Source organism: Gymnodraco acuticeps, unplaced genomic scaffold (assembly GCF_902827175.1).
Source record: "Gymnodraco acuticeps unplaced genomic scaffold, fGymAcu1.1, whole genome shotgun sequence".
Taxonomy (NCBI): domain Eukaryota; kingdom Metazoa; phylum Chordata; class Actinopteri; order Perciformes; family Bathydraconidae; genus Gymnodraco; species Gymnodraco acuticeps.
In genome coordinates this window covers 2,555,323-2,574,932 of record NW_022991187.1, presented here as the reverse complement: position 1 = coordinate 2,574,932, position 19,610 = coordinate 2,555,323, and the positions used below count along the sequence as shown (strand labels likewise).

Here is a 19,610-nt window from a genome sequence, read left to right as displayed (position 1 = left end):
CATAACAGATCCCCTGAAATGCGAATCTCAGATATTTCCTGTGTGGATAATATACTGGGATGTGAAAATACGCATCTTTCAGGTCGACTGATGTGAACCAGTCGTCTTGTCGCACGAGCCGCAGCAGAGATGTGTGAGTGAGCATTCTGAACTTATATCTTCTTAGATATTTGTTCAGAGCCCTCAAATCAAGTATTGGCCGAATTCCGTTCCCTCCCCGTTTGGGAACGAGGAAGTACTTGGAATAGAAGCCGCCCTGACTCTGCTCGGCGGGTACAATAGATATAGCCCTCTTTTCTAGCAGTGAGAGAATCTCTCTCTCCAGAATATGGGCTGACTCTCCTCGGGCCTGCGAATGCAGAATGCCCGAGAAGCGAGGGGGGGTAACGGTGACTTGGAGTCTGTAGCTCCGTGTAACTGTCGTGAGCATCTCCCGCTGTATGCTCCTTAGAGCCAGCTGAGATGTCACGTCTCTTCCCCTCTGAGTCTCTATTTGTTGTGTTATGGGGCCCTCCAGTGTCTGAGCACTGTGGTGCCCCATTTCGACAATCCCCACCGACACAGCGCATGCGCGTGGCGGTGGTGCCCTTACGGCTCCAGCCGGCACTGCGCATGCGCGTGACGGTGGTGCCTTCACAACACCAGCCGGCACTACTCATGCGCGTGACGGTGGTGCCTTCACAGCTCCAGCCGGCACTGCGCATGCGCGTGACGGTGGTGCCTTTACAGCTCCAGCCGGCACTGCGCATGCACGTGACGGTGGTGCCTTCACAGCTCCAGCCGGCACTGCGCATGCGCGTGACGGTGGTGCCTTTACAGCTCCAGCCGGCACTGCGCATGTGCGTGACGGTGGTGCCTTCACGACCCCAGCCGGCACTGCGCATGCGCGTGACGGTGGTGCCTTTACAGCTCCAGCCGGCACTGCGCATGTGCGTGACGGTGGTGCCTTCACGACCCCAGCCGGCACTGCGCATGCGCGTGACGGTGGTGCCTTTACAGCTCCAGCCGGCACTGCGCATGTGCGTGACGGTGGTGCCTTCACAGACCCGTCAATTGTCCGCCCTTTGAGAGAGGCCGTCGCTGCTCTCAGAAGGGGAACAGTTGACAGGCTGTTTATTGTTTTTATTGTTTTTCTTTTCATTTTTTCGAGCTGCGCCCTTGGCTCGAAGCCTGGATGCGTCAGCGGAAAATGTTTTATGACAGAAAAATCAATAAGTGTGTGACATGTGTTTACGCGGACTTGAGGATGGTGTTGAGGCATCTCTCGAGGCGGCGGGAACACATTTAGAGCTGGGGAACCGTAGACTTCCAGCTCTGTCACAGAGGGGAGAAGGAGGGGCTGTCACGCCGCTCGCTTCTTCTTCCTCGACTGCTGGCCGAAATTCTGGGTTGGCTGCGCCTGGGCTGCAGCCGGAACCGGAGATTTTCTAGGCCAGCTCGCCCTCGTCCCCTGCCTGGGCTGGGGAGTCGGGGCGGACTGCGACCTCTGCGTTTTCGGTATTTTGAACCGAGCAGGGTTCGGAGCAGTTTGGACGAAGGGCTGCCGCTGCGAAGGGCTGCCGCTGCGAAGGCAGCGGCTGGGCCCTTCGAGGGAGGCAGAGGTGGAGGGCCTCGTCCTCCTTCTTTTTCGACTCGCATCTCCTCTGCATGGAGGCAAGAGCGGAGCCGAAAATCCCCTCGGGAACGATGGGCATGTCAAGCACATCCTCCTTTTCCCGGTCTGGGAGGTTGGTGAGGTTGAGCCATCTAGCTCTTTCCTGCACCACCATGATCCCCATTGTTTTGCCCGTGGCCTGGACGGCGCAGCGTTGGACACGGAGAGAAATGTCTGTGACCGCGGCCAACTCATCCAGAACGGCCGGTCCAGGATTACTCAACATATCCTCACAGAGCTCCGCTTGGTATGCGGTTAGCAGTGAGGAAACGTTCAGAGCCCTGGTGGACAACGCTGCGGCTCTGTAGGACCGTTCAGTCATGGTCGACTGGAAACGGTCCACCTTCGCTGGCAGCATGGGGTTCCTGCTTGGTGACGGGCCCATCCTCGGTAGGAGGTGGGCTGCCACCAGCAGTTCCATCGGCGGTATGCGGAGCAGGCCAAGCCTCTGCGGGCGAGACCATGGTGAGGTCTCGCCGGGAGCTCCCGCCTGGTGAGGCGTGGGGCTCCGTTCCCGCGTCTCTTGCCGCCACCGGGTCCCGGCCTTACACGGCGTGGGATCCCGGTTCCGCAGCTGCCGCTGTTAGTGAGCCCCAGACCGACACAGTGAGGGGCTCAGTCTCTGCGGCGGACGCCCCCGTGTCTTGATTGCCAAACGGCGAATCAGTGGACATGAGGGAGTCCTGTTCCAACAAGCTAGCTTGGTGTGCTAGCCGTCGGTGGAGGCTCTTTCGGGTGAAGTGGGCACAATGCCCGCACGAGCCGGGGTTGTCGATAGCCTCCTGGGCGTGTTCCAGCCCGAGGCAGGACGAGCAGACCTGGTGTGAGTCTGTGCCTGCTATCTTCAACCCGCAGCCGCATGACCGAGCCTCCGAGTCCCTGACTCCTCTGGTGTGAGGGGGAGAGGCGTCCATCTTGTTTGCCTCGTGGCGTGGAGAGGACCCGCTCGTAACAGGTACGTCGTTGAGAGAAAAAGTGTTACCAACCCGTCCTTAATCCGGAGAAAAAGGGACGGTGTGGGTCCTTTGTTCTCAAAGAATATTGACTGGTGTGTCAATATACTTCTAATCCTTTTCTCCTCCGTGAGAGAGAAAAAGAAAAGCGTCCTCGCTACCGTGGTGTCGGTAGTAAGGGGAAGCTAGCTAGCAACAGGTGCGTAGCTAGCTTGAGAAAAAATCAAAACCTTACCTTACTTTCCGGGGAAAGAAACGGCGAGGTCGATTTTAATACTAACTGGCGTTAGTATTACCGTCTTCTTGCGAAGCAGAAGGAATAGCCGGCGAGCGCCCGTCGACCGAAATGGTTATATTTGGGTTCAGTCTGTGGACCGTTAAGCTTGTCCGGCTACTATAGAGATGTGCTCTGAAGCGAGAAGAGGTGTTTGAATGACGCATGCGTCGTGGCGCAAGCTACTTATAGGGGGTGAATTCCCTGACGCTGACGTCAAGATCACCAGCCAATCAGGATTGGCGTAATGAGATTGATGCTTCTGTTTGCTCCGCGATGAGGCGCATCCCATAGTGAGACATCGAACGGAGTGTTATGAATGAGAACTTCAAACCATATGCAATAATACATTCTTCAGTCTGTACTTGTCTGACAGAAAGTGATTTGTCACCTTGCTGTGTGTCTACTAATGTGTATTGTGTCTAGCGAGAGCCAACAGAAAGGTCAAAGTATAGAGTTAGATAGCCGTATGTCATTGTCAATTCTTCCAGATCTTCACATTTAAATTCAAGAGAATTTAATTGCAAAAAAGCAACTTTTGTCAAATAAAAACTAATTTGTTTTGTTTTGTTATCAAACCAGAAGACTTGAGAAGCACAGCACAATTGTTGTTTTGCTGAAACATTAATAATGTTATTATGATTACAGCAACACCATCCATCACCAGGCCATCTGTACGGTTCATCTTTCTTCACAGCTTGTTTTTGACTACCTTGCAGGCCAAGCCACATCTCCCACATATAACGGTAAACCAGCTATTATTAGTTTCGCTATCTAACACAATTTCCTGTTAGAAACATAATTGTGTGCTCAATGGTCTCTAAAGGATGATGTTCATAGTAAAAACCACAAGGGAAGACTACTGTGTCATCATAGCAGCAAGAATGTGCTCACTTAAGATGCAACATATATTTTGTATGATATTTTATACTTGATATTTCGGAAACTGATATGTACGGGTTAGATTGTATTAACACTTAGATGGCCCCACCTAGTGTCAGCAGAAAGTTAATTAACACAAAGTTAATATAATAATTAAAAATGCAAATTAAATACATCTTAAAATATATTTTAAGATCATGTTTAATCATCTGATTTATCTGCACATAGCTGTTTTAGTTTGCGTTCTTCTAATTAGTGTCTACATTGTGCCTATTGAGCCGTGTTGAGCGACGTGGGTCTAGCCCCTCTCTCTCACTGTCTAAATGAATGGGTGCTGTAAAAACTACACTGCGCATGCTCAGAGTCTTTTTCTATTCAATGTGTGCGCCAACAAAATAATCACCATAGGGGCATTGTGCTGCCATACCCACCAAACGTCATCTCATAATTCAGAGAGCTGATTGGCTGTAAGTACGTGTGCCGCGAAAATAGTAGTTGTTTGTGAAGAGGAGACGAGAGAGAGCAGCGTATAGCGATTCAAATCAAACGGAAAGAAAATGAATGAAGTTGACCGTCTACTTCAGCTTTGGTAAGTCATCTTTTGTTGATCTTCTGTGTTTTGCCTATAGGCTATTGCTCTGCTGGATCGATTGATATCGTGACCTCGTGATGAGTGTCTGTTGTCCTTATACGCCCCCCCGCCCCCCCCCCCCCCCCCCCCCCCCCCCCTTCTATCGGGAACCATGGATAGCCTACAGCTATTTGCTATTTAAAATAGCACCAGAAGCTTACACATCTAAGTTGTTCGTGCCCCTCCACTTTTGTACGTATAAAAACGCTTCAAAATGCACAAGCAGATCTGAGAATCAATTTGCATCAAGTACAACTTCACCACGGCACAGAAAAAGCAGAGCCACAGGGGAGAGACCTCGAGTCATTCAACAGCATTAAAGCAGCAAAATGTGGGCCCATGTTTCATCTTCATATTAAACTGGAACCACACACTGTCATATTCCGCCTACTGCCAAAAAGCAAAGCTGAGAACTCAGCGGGACGAAGCTGTTGGGAAAAGTTGGTGCAGCACCACTCATCAATTTCAACTTCGGAGCCACTGAGAAAAATAACATATTTTGCATGGAACTGGGTAAGAGCACAGACTCAGCCAAAGCTCTGCTGCTGTAATTTACTTGGCAGTCAAGAGAAAAACAGAATGTGGAGTAGATTTGGAAAGCCCTCTTTTTCATTAAGTGTCTCACTCAAATTAGATATTACTTGCTAGTAGTGCTGGGGGGAAACGATTATTTTGAAAACGATTAATCGGGCGATTATTTGATCGATTAGTCGACTAATCGAACGATTATTTTTCTGTTGTTCAATTCATAAAAAACGTAATGTAAAAAAAACGTAATGTAAAACTTTTTTTTTTCACGATACTGTGTCTCAGGGGATCTTAATATTTAAGAACCTATTAATGTGTTATACCAGATTAACGGAAATAATCTCAGCTAACTGACGATACAAACCATGTTTATCAAAACAAAACACAAGTCTCATAAGAAGCATCTAAATGACCCCTGAGCGAAAAATGCTAACGGACATTGGCACAGATCTCAAGATAAAAGTACCCTTATTACTTATCGTAGCTGCACATACAAGATATCCGATTAAAGCTGAGACTCCACAGATTATGTAGGTACATAGTATCATCACTGAGTGATCCGGACTCGCGACAGGGGAAGCAAATACAGTCATCACAACACGTACCTTCACAGAGCTTCTAGGGCAGGGGTGGCCAACCCGCGGCTCTCGAGCCGCATGCGGCTCTTTGCCTAGTTTCATGCGGCTCTTCAGTTCATATCGAATTGTATATGTGTGAGTTTGGGGGAGAGACACTGACTCCTGACTAGTGTTGCACGGTGTACCGATACTTGAAAGGTACCGCGATACCCTGCCGTTAAAAACGTTACGATTCCTCCGTTTAATTAGTATCGGTACTTTAAGAATGACGGGGAAAGTACTCCGGTGAGAAAGCGCCGTTTTAATAAGAGCCGTGTGTGTTCAGCGCTCTGCTTCCACTCCCTGCACTGCAGCCGTGCCTGCAGTCCCTCCCCTCTCAAGCACGCTCAAGTGCCTCCCCTCTCTCGTGCACGCGCTAGCTGCCAGAGCATGTGAGAAAACGAGAAGCATGGCTGCAAGTGGGAGTGCAACTGCCGCTGCGCCTCGGCTTGTTGACAAAAAAGACGCCAGAAGCGAAATTTGGAAGTATTTGAGCTATATCTCTGACAGTGAGGGCAAGCCTACGGACACCACGAGGCCTGTCTGTAAGAAATGTATTAATTTTATTTAATAGGAAATCTTGTCATTTATTTTATTTATTGTTCTCATTGTTTAAAAGTTTGTGTTATGGTTCTGGTGTGAAATAAACCACAATAATTACATTTAAGACTGTTTCCCTTTTTTTAAGAAAAGTATCAAAAAAGAATCAGAATCGCAATTCTTGACTTGGTATCGAAACCAAAATGTTGGTATCGTGACAACACTAGCTACTCCTGACAGTTAAACCTGATATTTAGTAGGTCTGTTAAGTATTAACATAATTTGGCCTGTCAAAGTTGTTTGGGCTCGGATAAAATCGCTCCGTTACTTTCGTCCCGTGTTACTTTCGTCACGTGTTACTTTCGTCCCGGCTCCCGGTGTGTATGTGTGGTGTCAGGTGTCAGTATGAGAGGATGACAGCGTCTAATTTTGATGTGGCCCAAGAGCCAATCAAAATAATACCTGTGATGCAATGAACCAATCACCTTTGAGGGGGGGGGGAAACCTATCCTTGATTAAACAATATCCAGTGTTTCCCCTACCATTGTTTTGGAGGGGCGCTGCGCCCCGCCAACGGAGCCCCGCGCCCCCCCTGAAATTCAAGGTGTTTAAAAAATATATATAATTTTTTTTTTAAATATATATATAGCACCAAATTGCAAATAATCTATAACTACTGTCACTTTTCACATTGAACATGAGCTCTTTTATTAAATAAACTAAACGCTTTCATTTTAAGTTGTGAGTTTAGTGTTTTTAACCCTAAGAAACACTGATGCATTAATCAATAACAATAATCCACAGCTCCTCTCTCTGCTCCAGAGGATTTAAAAAAAATATATCCCAATGCCACAAAGATGCATCAGTGACGTGGTTGAAATCTTGTCTCCAGAAAACAAAAAAACGGAAACAAGCGGTATCAGTGACTATGTGTTTGATGTGGCTCTTTGCAGTAACATAGAAAAAAATGTGGCTCTTAACCTCTGACTGGTTGGCCACCCCTGTTCTAGGGAGATCGTCTCACCGCCGTAGCTGTCAATCTGATCAAAATACGTGTTCAATGGCATTCAAATGAGAAAAAACGCGGCTGAATCGGTTAATCCATAGGTTTTTAACGTCTATGTATAAAAAAATTATTGAATTTATAATCCATAATTCCATTTTAAATCGGAGAGCAAATGCTAGCTGCTAATGGTTGCCACCGCAGCTAGCTGCTGCTTCCGGTCAAGCAGCAGTCTCAGTGAGATATAAATATATAAATATCTTTGCGTTTTGGACTAACTTTAAAATATTCCCATGCTTTTGAAGACCTGGGGCGAGATGTTTTCGTTTGAGGGCTTCGTGCGCAATCCTGTGAGGAGGAGTTGGTAGCCGTTTCAGTCTCCATTGTGTTTGAAGTGTGATTGCGAACTGCTTGTTGCTTTGGGTGACCCACGTGTGTGTGGCGTCATACAGTCTATGGTGGCGACGCGTCGACGCGGAAATATGTCGTCGACGATATTTTGAAGTCGACGACGTCGACGCGTCGCTACAGCACTACTTGCTAGTGATGATGAGGGGAACACCATTCTGTAAACTGAAGTCAGTATCTAGAGTGAATACTGAGTATAGTTAAGAGCAGTGAATGTTTTTATTAAAAAGATTTCAGAAAACAAAAAGAAAAGCAAAATAAATAATTTGATCCTGTGAAATTGTGATATACTCAAAGCTATAAAGAGGACACTTTATAGCTTGTTTTTCATTATCTATACTCAAAGTGTCAGTGTTTGGGACAATGTGTTAGTGAGAGCCTTATACCGTCTACTGTGAGCCCAGCATGGAGCTGCAGCCTCACTCTTTGCTCATGGTTCATACTGATGATTAGATATTTCCCTGAAGATACTCATTGCAGCAAAGTGAAAAATCAAAGGACAAAAAGGCCTTTTTCAAAAAGTAGGATAAAAAAAACTGCCTGCACGACCAATTATAATGCACAATGGACAAGAAACAATTAACACTAAACAAGTTTCCATCCAGACAGCTGTAGCGCTCTATTCCTAAACTCTCATTTAATACAAATGTGCTGACCCAGGTCAAGCTTTAAGACTATAAGTGGTTTATTGTTTATACTTATAACAAGTAGAAAGCTCCAGGCAGAGACTGTGTATCGCTCTCTTGTGTCACAATCACTCCAAAACCATACTGGTGTCCAAAAGACACTGCATATAAAAGATCAGAGGACAAGGCAGTCAACATGGAACAACGCTTCATTCTGCATCACCACACCTTACCAAGGAAGGCAACAAACGGCCTGATTTCACCTTCTGACGAATACCAACGTCTTAACAGTCAGGCAGGGAAAACCTCTGGAAAATGTGCTTGAGATTGTACAATTTAAAATTGCTTTGTATTTGCAGTGCAAATAAAAACATACAATTAGGGATGGGAATTTAAAGCATGAATAATATTCAACCTTTGCCTTATACTGATTCTAACTGAATAGAGGTTTAATGCATCATAATATAACTCAATGCAACCTTAGTTATAAGCCGGGGTTCCACCGGGTCCGTCTGCGCCGCGTTACGGCTGCGCCGCGGTTTTGTTGATTTGTGCATATTTCCTGGACAGGCTACTTTGTACAGACAAAGTTAGTAATAATTGTAATATTCCAGTTTTAAACGACATGAATCAAAGATGTGTTTCTGTATTTTAGTGGTAAAAAAATGCATTCATCATCATAATTATTCTATATATATAATTGACACAGTGCCTGTAAACCGGAGGAGAACGCTGGCATTTCTCCTCATCCTTGAAAGACTACGGAGGGATAGCCTGCAGCCGTAACACGGCGCAGACGGACCCGGTGGAATCTAGGGGTTAGCATCGTTACTTAGTCAAGCAGGACTGTGCTGCCCACCTGCTGATTGAATTAACTGACCATTTCCACACGATTTTAAAGCATTAACAAGGGTCTGTGACTGATCAATCATATTTTTATCAACATGACACAGGATACAGTGGCGAACATATGAGCACCAATGAGCCCAATGAGAGTAACTAAAAACAAGTACAGGACAAAGATGAATGTTCTTGTTTTTAAAGTCTTATTCCGAAGCTGTGGGCAGAATGTCTGTTTAAAAGACACTGAGGTCCCAAAATGACACTTATTACAGCCAAAAGCATCCCCTATTTTAAATTGCCATATTCTCTAAGGTAGAGTCCACATGGCAAACTGGTTCACAAACACATGCACAGTCAAGCACACAAAACCCACAAAACAGACATTACACACGCAATTAAAATCTTAAAAACATGTTGTTGTAAAAAAGGGACAGGGGATTTCTGAAGCTATGCAGAGGGCCTACTGTATCCACAGATGGCTTGTTGAACTGCAGGGCATTCATGTGATAACGACAGAAGCATGACACAAACTGAGACAAACACTTAATCGGACGTCTCTACGTCTAGGGTCTATCTCTACAGACCCTAACATACAAAGAAAACAAGTTCCAGCAGGTGGAAAATCTCAAGAAAAAGGTGCAGTGTGCAATAGAGCTGCAACTAATGAGTATGTTCATGTCAATTGCTACTTATTTTATCGGTTAATTTATTAATTGTTTGGTTTTTAAATATCCACTTTACTTTCTAAATGTCCAAGTGATGTCTTTAGAAATGTCATGCTTTGGGATTTTCCAAAACCGCCAAAATGTCTGTTTATTGTGATCTGAAACAGAGAAATCTTCATAACCGAGAGTCTTAACACAGCTTTCTCTTAAGTGTTAAAACTTGTGGGACGGGTGGCGCAGTGGTCTGTGCATCCGATCATCAGATCAAGGGGGAGTGCTGGGGAACTCCAGTTCAAAACCCGCTCCTGCCGCCACTGCGTCAGGCCGTTGTGTCCTTGGGCAAGACACTTCACCCGGATTTGCTCCTGTGGGTATTGTCCACAGTACATGTATAATACCAATGTGTACTTGTAAAAGCGCCTCGATGGACGGTGTGGCGCAGTGCGCTGTGCAATGATCATCAGATCAAGGGGTGAAACCCGCCGCTGCTGCGTCTGTAAAGCCGGTGTGTCCTTGGGCAAGACACTTCACCTGAACTTGCTCCTGTGGGTATTGTCCACAGTATCTGACCATTGCATGTATCATATATGTGTAATGTGTGTATATGTAAAGCGCTTTGAGTCATTGATAAAGTGCTATAATAAATGTAAGGAATTATTAATTATTATTAACTTAAAAATAAATCAAATCTGGCAATTGCTTTTCTGTCCATCAACTTATCGATTAGCGGCCGTGCAGGGAAAGCTTGATCGCAGAGGCCAGTAACAAAGCAGCCGACATTAAGGATCAAAGTAAGTGCTTTACAGGAATTGGGCTTCACAGCAAATATTTTTTCCTAAAAAATGTCTATTGCTTTATTAACCATTGTGAAAATGTCCTCACTCTGGCATCCCTGGAGGGCAGAGTATTCAACAGCAATTACTTACTTTTCAAGTAGAAACCAAACCAGGGTATATGCAGGAATCCTGAAGTCAGATGTAAGACCTTTTTTAAGGCCTTTTTTAAGACCCTTTCCATACATTTTAAGACCTCATCGTCACTTGGAGTTCTAACCGGTTACATTGGCGACACACTTTACCTCACATTGACTATATACAGTATTGATGGTCCTTCCTCCTTATCTTCCAACCATTTGGACGCAAACTTGCATTTCCCCATAACGATGTTGTTTAACAACCGGCGTAAACGGACCTTCGCGCTATCAAGCAGTGTTCAGATGACGTCAAACCCAACGGGATGCCATAAATAAACTTCACAGAATCACACTACACACCTACGCAATGATTACATTCAGGCAGACTGCAGAATACAACCTCTTTGGACACTTTATATACTTATTGAAAACAAGATATAAAATGTAATACCTTGGAAAATGCCGTTTAATACTTTTTATAGCCTTAATTTTCGCTAAATTGATTTATCAACTTGTAATACTTTTTAAGACCCCGCGGACACCCTGCATACAAATAAAGAGCAAATATATACTTTTAGAGGAACAGATTTACACCCATAACAAGACATACAGACTTCTTTGGATTTAAAGAGACAAAGCTAAATCCACAGTGGTGTTAAAGCTCTTCTTCCTCACTCTCCATATCTACCTCTAATTTCCCTCATCTCTCTCTCTCTCTCAGTCTATCATTGAGGTTTGGATTCACAAAGAGCTTGTGGGGGAATTCTCTCGCCTTCATTTCTCTTCCAATTTCTAAACTTCACTCTGTGTTTCACTCATTCTCACACACACACACACACACCTAAGTAATGATTCAAAGTGTCTAATGATTCAAGAATATAGAGCTCAGTGGCAGTATCACTCTGTGGTTCATCATAACCAAGCAACACAAATCCCAGGGGATCAAGCTTAGCTTCACACACACAGACACAAAATTGCAGTTATAGAAGCAGACATGAGCACACACACTTGTTATACTGTTAGAAAATATATTGATTTTGTTTTTAGACGCTCCGTATCTTTGGAATTTCACCTCTGTGACAGAACTGTCTGACAGCCCACTAGTTCAAGTATTGCTTAAAAAAACTATATATATTTTTCAACACGATATGTGTGCAATACAAAATAGCGCTGGTTACTGGGGCACAACTGAAACCCCAGGAATGGATCTGGTATCTCCAACCATGCATATCTCTGTCTCCCACGCATCTCCCAGCTGATATATCACAGCCAAATATCACCACACACATTGGCTGAGTAAGATATGTGTACCAGCTAGCTGCAAGTGCTACATCTCAAGTGGCTGGGTCCCCAGATCCATATGGAGACTCTTTCTCTACTGACAGACAGCCCAAAGACACAGAGGATGACTCAATTTGGAAGCACTGAAAACACCCCAGCACACAGCAGGTGCAGGAGAAAATGGGGAAGGAGTGAAAGAACAAAAGAGAAGAAAACCAGAGACTGACTTTATGTGTGCAAGCAGTTTCCAAAATAGTAAGTGGTTTGCTCTTTCATAATTCTCTCGATAACGTTAACTGTTTTGACAGCAAATCTCAAAATGTGTAAATACCACCAGTTGTGCTGTCTTCAGATGTATTATTCACACGTTTGGCAAGGGGGGTGTTTCCTCTCCAGTCTTTCAAGTTGTAGAACTGCTATTACACAACAATACTACAAATGGGATATTGCACCATGCAAACTGAAAAACTACATAAAGCCTCCCAGCTGTCAGTCCTGTTGATGTGTCATTCATGTTTCTTGATTGATGTTTATTTCACTAGAATACCCCTTAAGAATCGTACATTTCTTGATATTGGCAGTTACTTTGTTGAGCCATCATTGCTCCTCGTCATGCCCTCTTTTCTTGGACAAGTTTTATAGTGGCTCAACATTTTTAGCCGATCACCAAGTGACAATAAATATGGTAATATCACAGCCACTCAAACACGGTTCGTTATGGAGAGGAAAGCCATAAAAGAGACAGTTGCCTCTCATGGATAACTGACTTGCAAGTGGCTCACATTTCTCCTCAGAGCTGTCTCACCTGTTGTTCATTCACCAAGTAGTTCATTCATACGTTGAATCACTATAGCATGCTACAGTTGTGCCTACAGTTCACAATGAAGTATCCACTGTGTGTTAAAGGCTTTTGATGGACTGACCCTGTGGTCAATGTACGCATTATTTCCAGGGAGCACAGACACCATCATCACTAATAGTGGATAATGTGTTGTGGTGCTCTAAAAAGGGTGATTAGCATATAAGCATTGTACCACCATTACTACTATTTATGAACTATATGAGGCAAAACAAACCCAAATGTGAAAACACATTGTCATCAGACTGCAGCACCTGGTTTCCAAGGAAACAGGGTGGAAGACAGTGAATAGTTTAAGATAATACTATGTGCCTTTTAGCACTCAAGTGTAAGCAAGAGGCACTACAGAGTGAATCATCTAGGATGTTGATGTTTGAATGCTCATAATTCTAATTAATCTCTTAACTCCTAATCCCTCACTGCTGCTTAACTCCCTCCCAGGAGAAGGTGCTACCCTGACAGCCTTTCCTGTTCCCTCCCAGCACCCAGGTCATTGATTAATCTTTGGGGGAACATGTAGAGGGGGCCGGTGTATCATCCAAACATCTTACCGGTGGCTGCTGAGAGTTGAGCGCCCCCCTCTTGGTGGACCCCCCTCTGGAGCTGATCCTCTTCCACGACTCAGAGAAACGCCCCCTGGTGGTGGGGCGCCCCGGCCCAGATGTCCCGGACGCAACCGATGAATCGTCCCGCGTGGAGAACGGCCGATCCCTGCGCAGCTCCCTCCGCTCGGACCACTTCTTCTTGGAAGCCATTGGTGTTGAAAATGTGGTCAAAGACAAGTGATAAGTGAGGAGGTTGTTCAAATCAAACTCGCGCCACAGGTGGCATCTTCCCTTCTTAACTCCTTCTGAACTAGCCGGCGTAGCTCAGTGTCTCTGTACTTTCTTCAAGTCTTCTTGGTTACTTTGAAAGACTGTAAAATCTCCTTTCTTCTTTTACTTTTCACCTCTTCTGATTTGCGTGGGACAACAGATCTTCGTTTGCCCGGCTGCAGTCTTCTTCTTCTTTCCCTCGGAGCATTCCTCTAGGAGAGATGCGAGTCAGAGAGGAGAGGCGGCGAAGCAGAAGGTGCTGCCTGCACCCTGTTGAATGTGCTGTTACTGAGGCTCGGCGGGGTGATGCTGTTTTCCCTCCTCGCAGGGAGAGAGAGAGTGAGAGAGAGAGGGAGGGAGGGAGGGAGGGAGGGAGGAAGGGAGGGGGTACGATTTTTAGATCCGGGTGAAGGGGGCTTCAAAACAGAGACAAAATAATAACAAGGAGCTCAGAGGGTGGGCTGATAAAGTACAGGAATAGAAGGGGGAAATGACAGCACGACAGGTGGAGGGAGGAAAAGATAAAAAGCCCTCAGACAAGAAAAACACTGCGAGCGCTGAGCTTGAATACCCACAGCTACTAAATCTCATCTTCCTCTTGTTCCCCGAGCTTTCATTCACAATCTAGCTCTCCTTACCGTGCGGGCTACATGTCTCTCCTTCTTTCTCTTTGATGAACATGGTTAGAAGTCCATGAGTAAAGCCACCTGAGCCTCCGTGTCTCTGTTGCAATTGAAGAGTAAATGATGATAGCAAATGAAACTGACTCTTGTGATGATATCTATACCGGCTGCATCATCTTCATCTTCTTCTTTTGCTCTCAAACTTTTCAATCAAAGCTTTCAGATGTGCTTAAAGGGTCGTCATGCTGTGGAGTGGTGGAGTTGACCAAAGGTGGGTTTTTAGTTATTGCTTAAAGGAGATGTGACATTGAAATAGTGGAGACAAGGAGACAGAGTAAGGAGAGGTGACAGTGTCTAAACAGCATGGACATCGCCGTCGTTGCTCCCAGCAACCACCTACCAACTGGGAGTAGCTCCAGTGTGTGTGTGTGTGTGTGTGTGTGTGTGTGTGTGTGTGTGTGTGTGTGTGTGTGTGTGTGTGTGTGTGTGTGTGTGTGTGTGTGTGTGTGTGTGAGATTGTATTACTGTGCTACTAAAAGACAATGAAAGTGAAAAAGCCAGGCAGATATTCCCTGAAGGCTGAGAGCAGGGAGATAATAACAGATTTTGAACAAACATAGAACGACACCATGGGGACTTCAAAGTCAGCCCGTACTACTGTTTTGAACATGATGATAAGTGTGAAGTAGTTCATTAAATAAGTTGAATGCAAGTGGCAAAATACTAAATGCTACAAAGCAACTCTACAAGTAGAAATGTTTAGGTCATTGCAAATGAATTTACTGAATAATGATAAGAGTTTTGGCATGGTCACCCAGTAATGGTGTGTTAATGTAGACAAAATAAATCCTACTTTGACAAAAGAGCTAAAACAATAAGTCAATATGAAATTATTGATCAATAATTGAGAAATAATCAATATTTCTGTGACGAAGCAAAACATTTGAAGACCTCATCTTGGGCTCTTGGAAATAACCATTGCAGCTTTCTCTATTTTGTTTTACAATGAGTTGATTAAGCTAATATTCAGCAAGTTAATCAATAAGTAATAAAGAAGATCAATGTATCAAGAGGGCACTGTACATTATATCTGTATCTCAGACAGTGGTCATCCTTTGTACAAATTGGCATTATTGAAATGTAGTGCAATAAAATAAAAATGCATATCTCTACACACTAAAGAGTAAAACAAAAAAGTATCCAACAACATTCAGTAATACTATCCAATGTCCTTTTAGGTTCCTTTTCATATAGCGAAAGGAGTCAAGTAAATGTGCATTATATAACATATTAAGTTAAATGACAAAATAAACGCTTGCTTAACAGTCTACTAAAATGGAGGAGCTAATATGTGTCACAGACTAAGTACTAAAACGTGTTTAATGAGGCTACTAACTTTACATGTTATGCTAGATATGTGTTTTGTTTGCATACAACAACTAATGTTGAAGAAGAGGCATATTTGCAGGAAATGTAGGAATGATAGGTTTGTAGGCTTTCAGAGACATGTGGCGTTAATTAGGCTACTTCACAAATGCTAACTGCATTTAGCATTGCTGGCTATCATGCTAATGAACCCCTCAACACAAGAACGTTAGCAAATCGACGCAATTATAACTAACTACGATAAATATGTTGCACAAAATATGTTACTTTATGTTTGACTTTATCTTACCTGGCAGTAAATGACAGTGACAAAACACAAGTCCACATGTTGCTCTGTCTCACTGCCGTTTGCCGAGGTGTCTTTTTTTAAACTACCACTAGGAGTCGCCTGATTCAAAACATTAAAAAAAAAATCGAGAATTATAATATACTAACACCTGAGCCAAAACGTGGCCGGACCCAACCTGCATTTATGATTTCTGACACAAAAAACTACACAAAATGGAATTGAGCCATCGTTAATGTTATCGTTTACACCTGTGCGTTGTTCTGCTATGACAAGTCTTGATGTCTACTCTACTTGGTCCATTGTGTAAACATTAAAATATTCTTACTCCTATTTCAGCTCTGGATTTGGTCTCCACCGACTCCAAAGAAAGATATGTCCGTAGCTGTAGCCTAGATGGTTATTAAAGAGCTTGTGCTCTTTGTTATAAATATAGTGGAGAATGTAGGCTAACACTTTGAATATTAGTGTAAAAACGCTGAGGATAATGGAAAGGTTGTGGTTGATAATAGAAAAAATAAATTCAGGATAGGGTTTTTATCCGTCAATAAAACTTATATTTATAAAACAACAAAAAACAAGATAAAAAGGTAGAGGTTATTCCAAATATTCTCTACCTTTCGAACACAAAACCGTATGTCATGCTCAACTCAAATAGACAGTAGGCTATATTACTTACAAATTACAATGTTCATGATTAAAATGGTGACAGTGCAAAAAGGTGAGAAACTCTTCGAGTGAGAAAATCAAAAATATGAAAAACAGAGGGGGAAATAATATTATTGTGTATTTCACCAGTGACATTTTTAGGAGTCAGTGTGTAGCTGTCATGTGCATTCCTCTCGTCCCCGTACAACACCCTTTTCTTTAACATCCACCCACACAGGGTTATGTGGTTGTCATGGTTACTAAACCAAAAACTTTGTGTTGCATTGATATAATTCTCCCATGAATCCCCACTTGCCCTCACATACAATTTAACACATCACATCCATGAAAACACGGCAGCAGTAGAAGACCCACACCCAATTGCCTGCTTGAAATATGAATGTAATCACACGCACACAATCACACACACGTTTACACACACACACACACACACACACACACACACACACACACACACACACACACACACACACACACACACACACACACACACCAGAAGTGCTTAATACAAATATGAAATGGCCACATTGTCTCATACGCAGCATGGAAAAAGATTTAATAGCAAATGCCAAAAATGATAAAGCTGAGTGAGTATAGCAAAGGACATAAAAGGAAATCTTGTTCAGTTCATGTGAGGCTGACATGTAAACGACCCAACACCACAATTCATTTATGCAATTACAAACACCCACAGCGTTGTTATCTGACAGAAATGTAGCAACACAATAATCTCTAGTCTGCAAGCAACCTTTTTGCAGAGGCTTTTTTAATTGGCTGTCTGAGTGGTGGAATATTTTGTGCAGCTCTGACTCTAACAAGACACAAAATGAAGGAAAATGCTTGTGAAAATTGTTCAGTTGGTTTGTAATCTCCAAAACAAACATTCATGACCAGACCTTCAACAAGACACTCTTATCTGCAGCTTATCCAAATGCATCTCTTGCTGAAAGACAATTTATTTATCTCTCTACTGTAGATCTTAGATGACAAATCTTTCCACATAACATGTTGTCAGTATTTGTCACTAAGAAAAACAAGCCAGTTGAAGACATCGTTACATCTACAATGTAGGTGCCAGTCAAATATATGAAAATATTAAATCATGTTTTTCCTAAAAGCCTGATTGCAACCATTTACATTTTAACACATAATATGTAAGTGTTTCTTTATGATTGAAGGCCTTTTTGCTTTCACGTCTCATTGGATCTCATTTAACTTGTACTTCAAATCAAGAGTGTACTCATTCTGCACATTTGTAAAAAGGTATAAGGACACCATTTTAACAAGATGACGTTGTTTAATTTATTTATGTATTTGGTTTGTTATTTTATCTTTTCTTGAATATCATTTACCTGTTTGTTTATTTATTTGCTTATTTGTTTATTTATCTGTTTATTTATTTGTTGTTTGAAGAAAAAAAGAAATATATACAGTATATGTTAGTAATTTAGTTTTTAGGAGAAGGGGTGGGATTATATAAGTGTAAACTTCTTCCTACCCTTTTTCAGATGTGTAATTAAGTAGATTATTTGTTTATACATAATTTAGAATCAGTAATATTTTTGTATATCAATTTGACACTGATTAATTTTGTATTGTATAATAATTGTCATGTTCAATTTGTGTATTATTGTTTTACACATTCAAAATAAATCTAATAAAATAAAAAAAATCTTGAAATGTTGCCAACTAAGTATTCTTCTGAAATGAATTAGCAGCTATAAAAGCAGCTGTTCAGACAATTTAACAAATGAGCTTTTAAAAACAATTCAGATCCTAATCAGTTTATTTTGAGTGTAAACAGATGTGATCCAGCCTATACGTACATGCATAGTTAGAAACTCAATCTCATGTTGTTGTTTTTTCTGATCTATTATGGTGAGTATCCCGGAAGAACAGGAAGTGAGTTTCCTACCTTTATTAGTTCTGTGCACAGCGGGGTCAGAACTCTTCTGCCGTGAGAATTCCTCGGCATTTTCCTCTGGAGGACAAAATCAAAGAGAGAGGAAGAAGAAAGTAAGAAAAGCTGCTGTGAGGAATCCAATATCTCAAGAGAAGGTGGTTAGTTTATTACTCATAAAATTACTTTGCGCTTCAAATCTTTGATATACATCTCACGGGAAAATTCCTTTCTGTAAGGATTGATTTAATTTCTGGGTCTTTCATTTTGAAAAATAATTCTAATGCAGGCTTACATGTTTGGATAAAGTTTGTGGGGCTTTTATTTGGAAAAATGACCCTCAACCTTACCTACCTGGTTGGATACCTGGAGCTTTTATTTAAAAAACATGCATCTTCCGGTAAGGATATCAGTATAAGGCTTTTCTTCCCGCAATTAACAGTAAAGATGAAATGTGACATGTCTAACAAACGTAAAAATGTATTAGTGTTGGAATTCCTAAATGTGGGATTTTACGCCTGCAGTTGAAAGTGTGGTTTTGTAATGTTTTGTACAACTTATGTACTAATTCTACAGACTTCATAATGAAAGCAGTGCAATGTGTTTAAAACATACACATTACTTTCATAATTGAATGTCTTTTTCATTCAAAATGGAGCTGATATTGAATATTTTCCAAAGCCAAAGGAAAGGATAGTTTTGTTGCTCTGTTGGTTGCCAGCTGGATTTGAATGATTTGGCAAATTGTCCTCCTGAGCGTTGCCTCAGTGTTTCCTCTCAAACAAGATTAGGTGGAAACTAATTGACACGAGGAACATATCTAAAGATGATTTTGGTTCAGGGGCTATGAGAGTATTGCAACACTTTAAGGACTTGTTTCTAAACACTTGGAGGGTGCACATGCAGAATATATTGGAAACACATTATTTTAAAACATGTAATAGTTTAAAATAACTTAACACAATCATGACCAGGTGTTATAAATGGACCAAAGAAAATGAGAAGAAAATATTTGGCACGCACAGCTTACGCTATTTGATTTCAGAGATCTGAAATTCATGGTGACATTGATTGTGATGCTGCTAATTTTCTTTTACCTGCTGCTATGTGTCTGTTTTCTTATCCTATCACTGATTGTACACATATAGACACCAGATGGGATTCATTCTCACGATTGAGAGTAGAGCAGGGTTGACAAGGTTTGAACAGAAAAATACCTTTTAATTGCAGGAAATTAAGCAGAACAGCAAAACA

General features: G+C 42.6%; 1 protein-coding gene across 1 annotated transcript in view; it reads right to left on the bottom strand.

The window, feature by feature from the left end:
* Positions 1-13,792, bottom strand: part of trpm3 (transient receptor potential cation channel, subfamily M, member 3) — a 192,760-nt gene extending 178,968 nt beyond the window's left edge. Inside the window, 1 exon segment of the mRNA XM_034238276.1 lies at positions 13,229-13,792. Within this exon segment, the coding sequence (XP_034094167.1) occupies positions 13,229-13,432 (204 nt within the window). The 5' untranslated portion in view covers positions 13,433-13,792.
* Between the last annotated feature and the right edge of the window lie 5,818 nt (positions 13,793-19,610).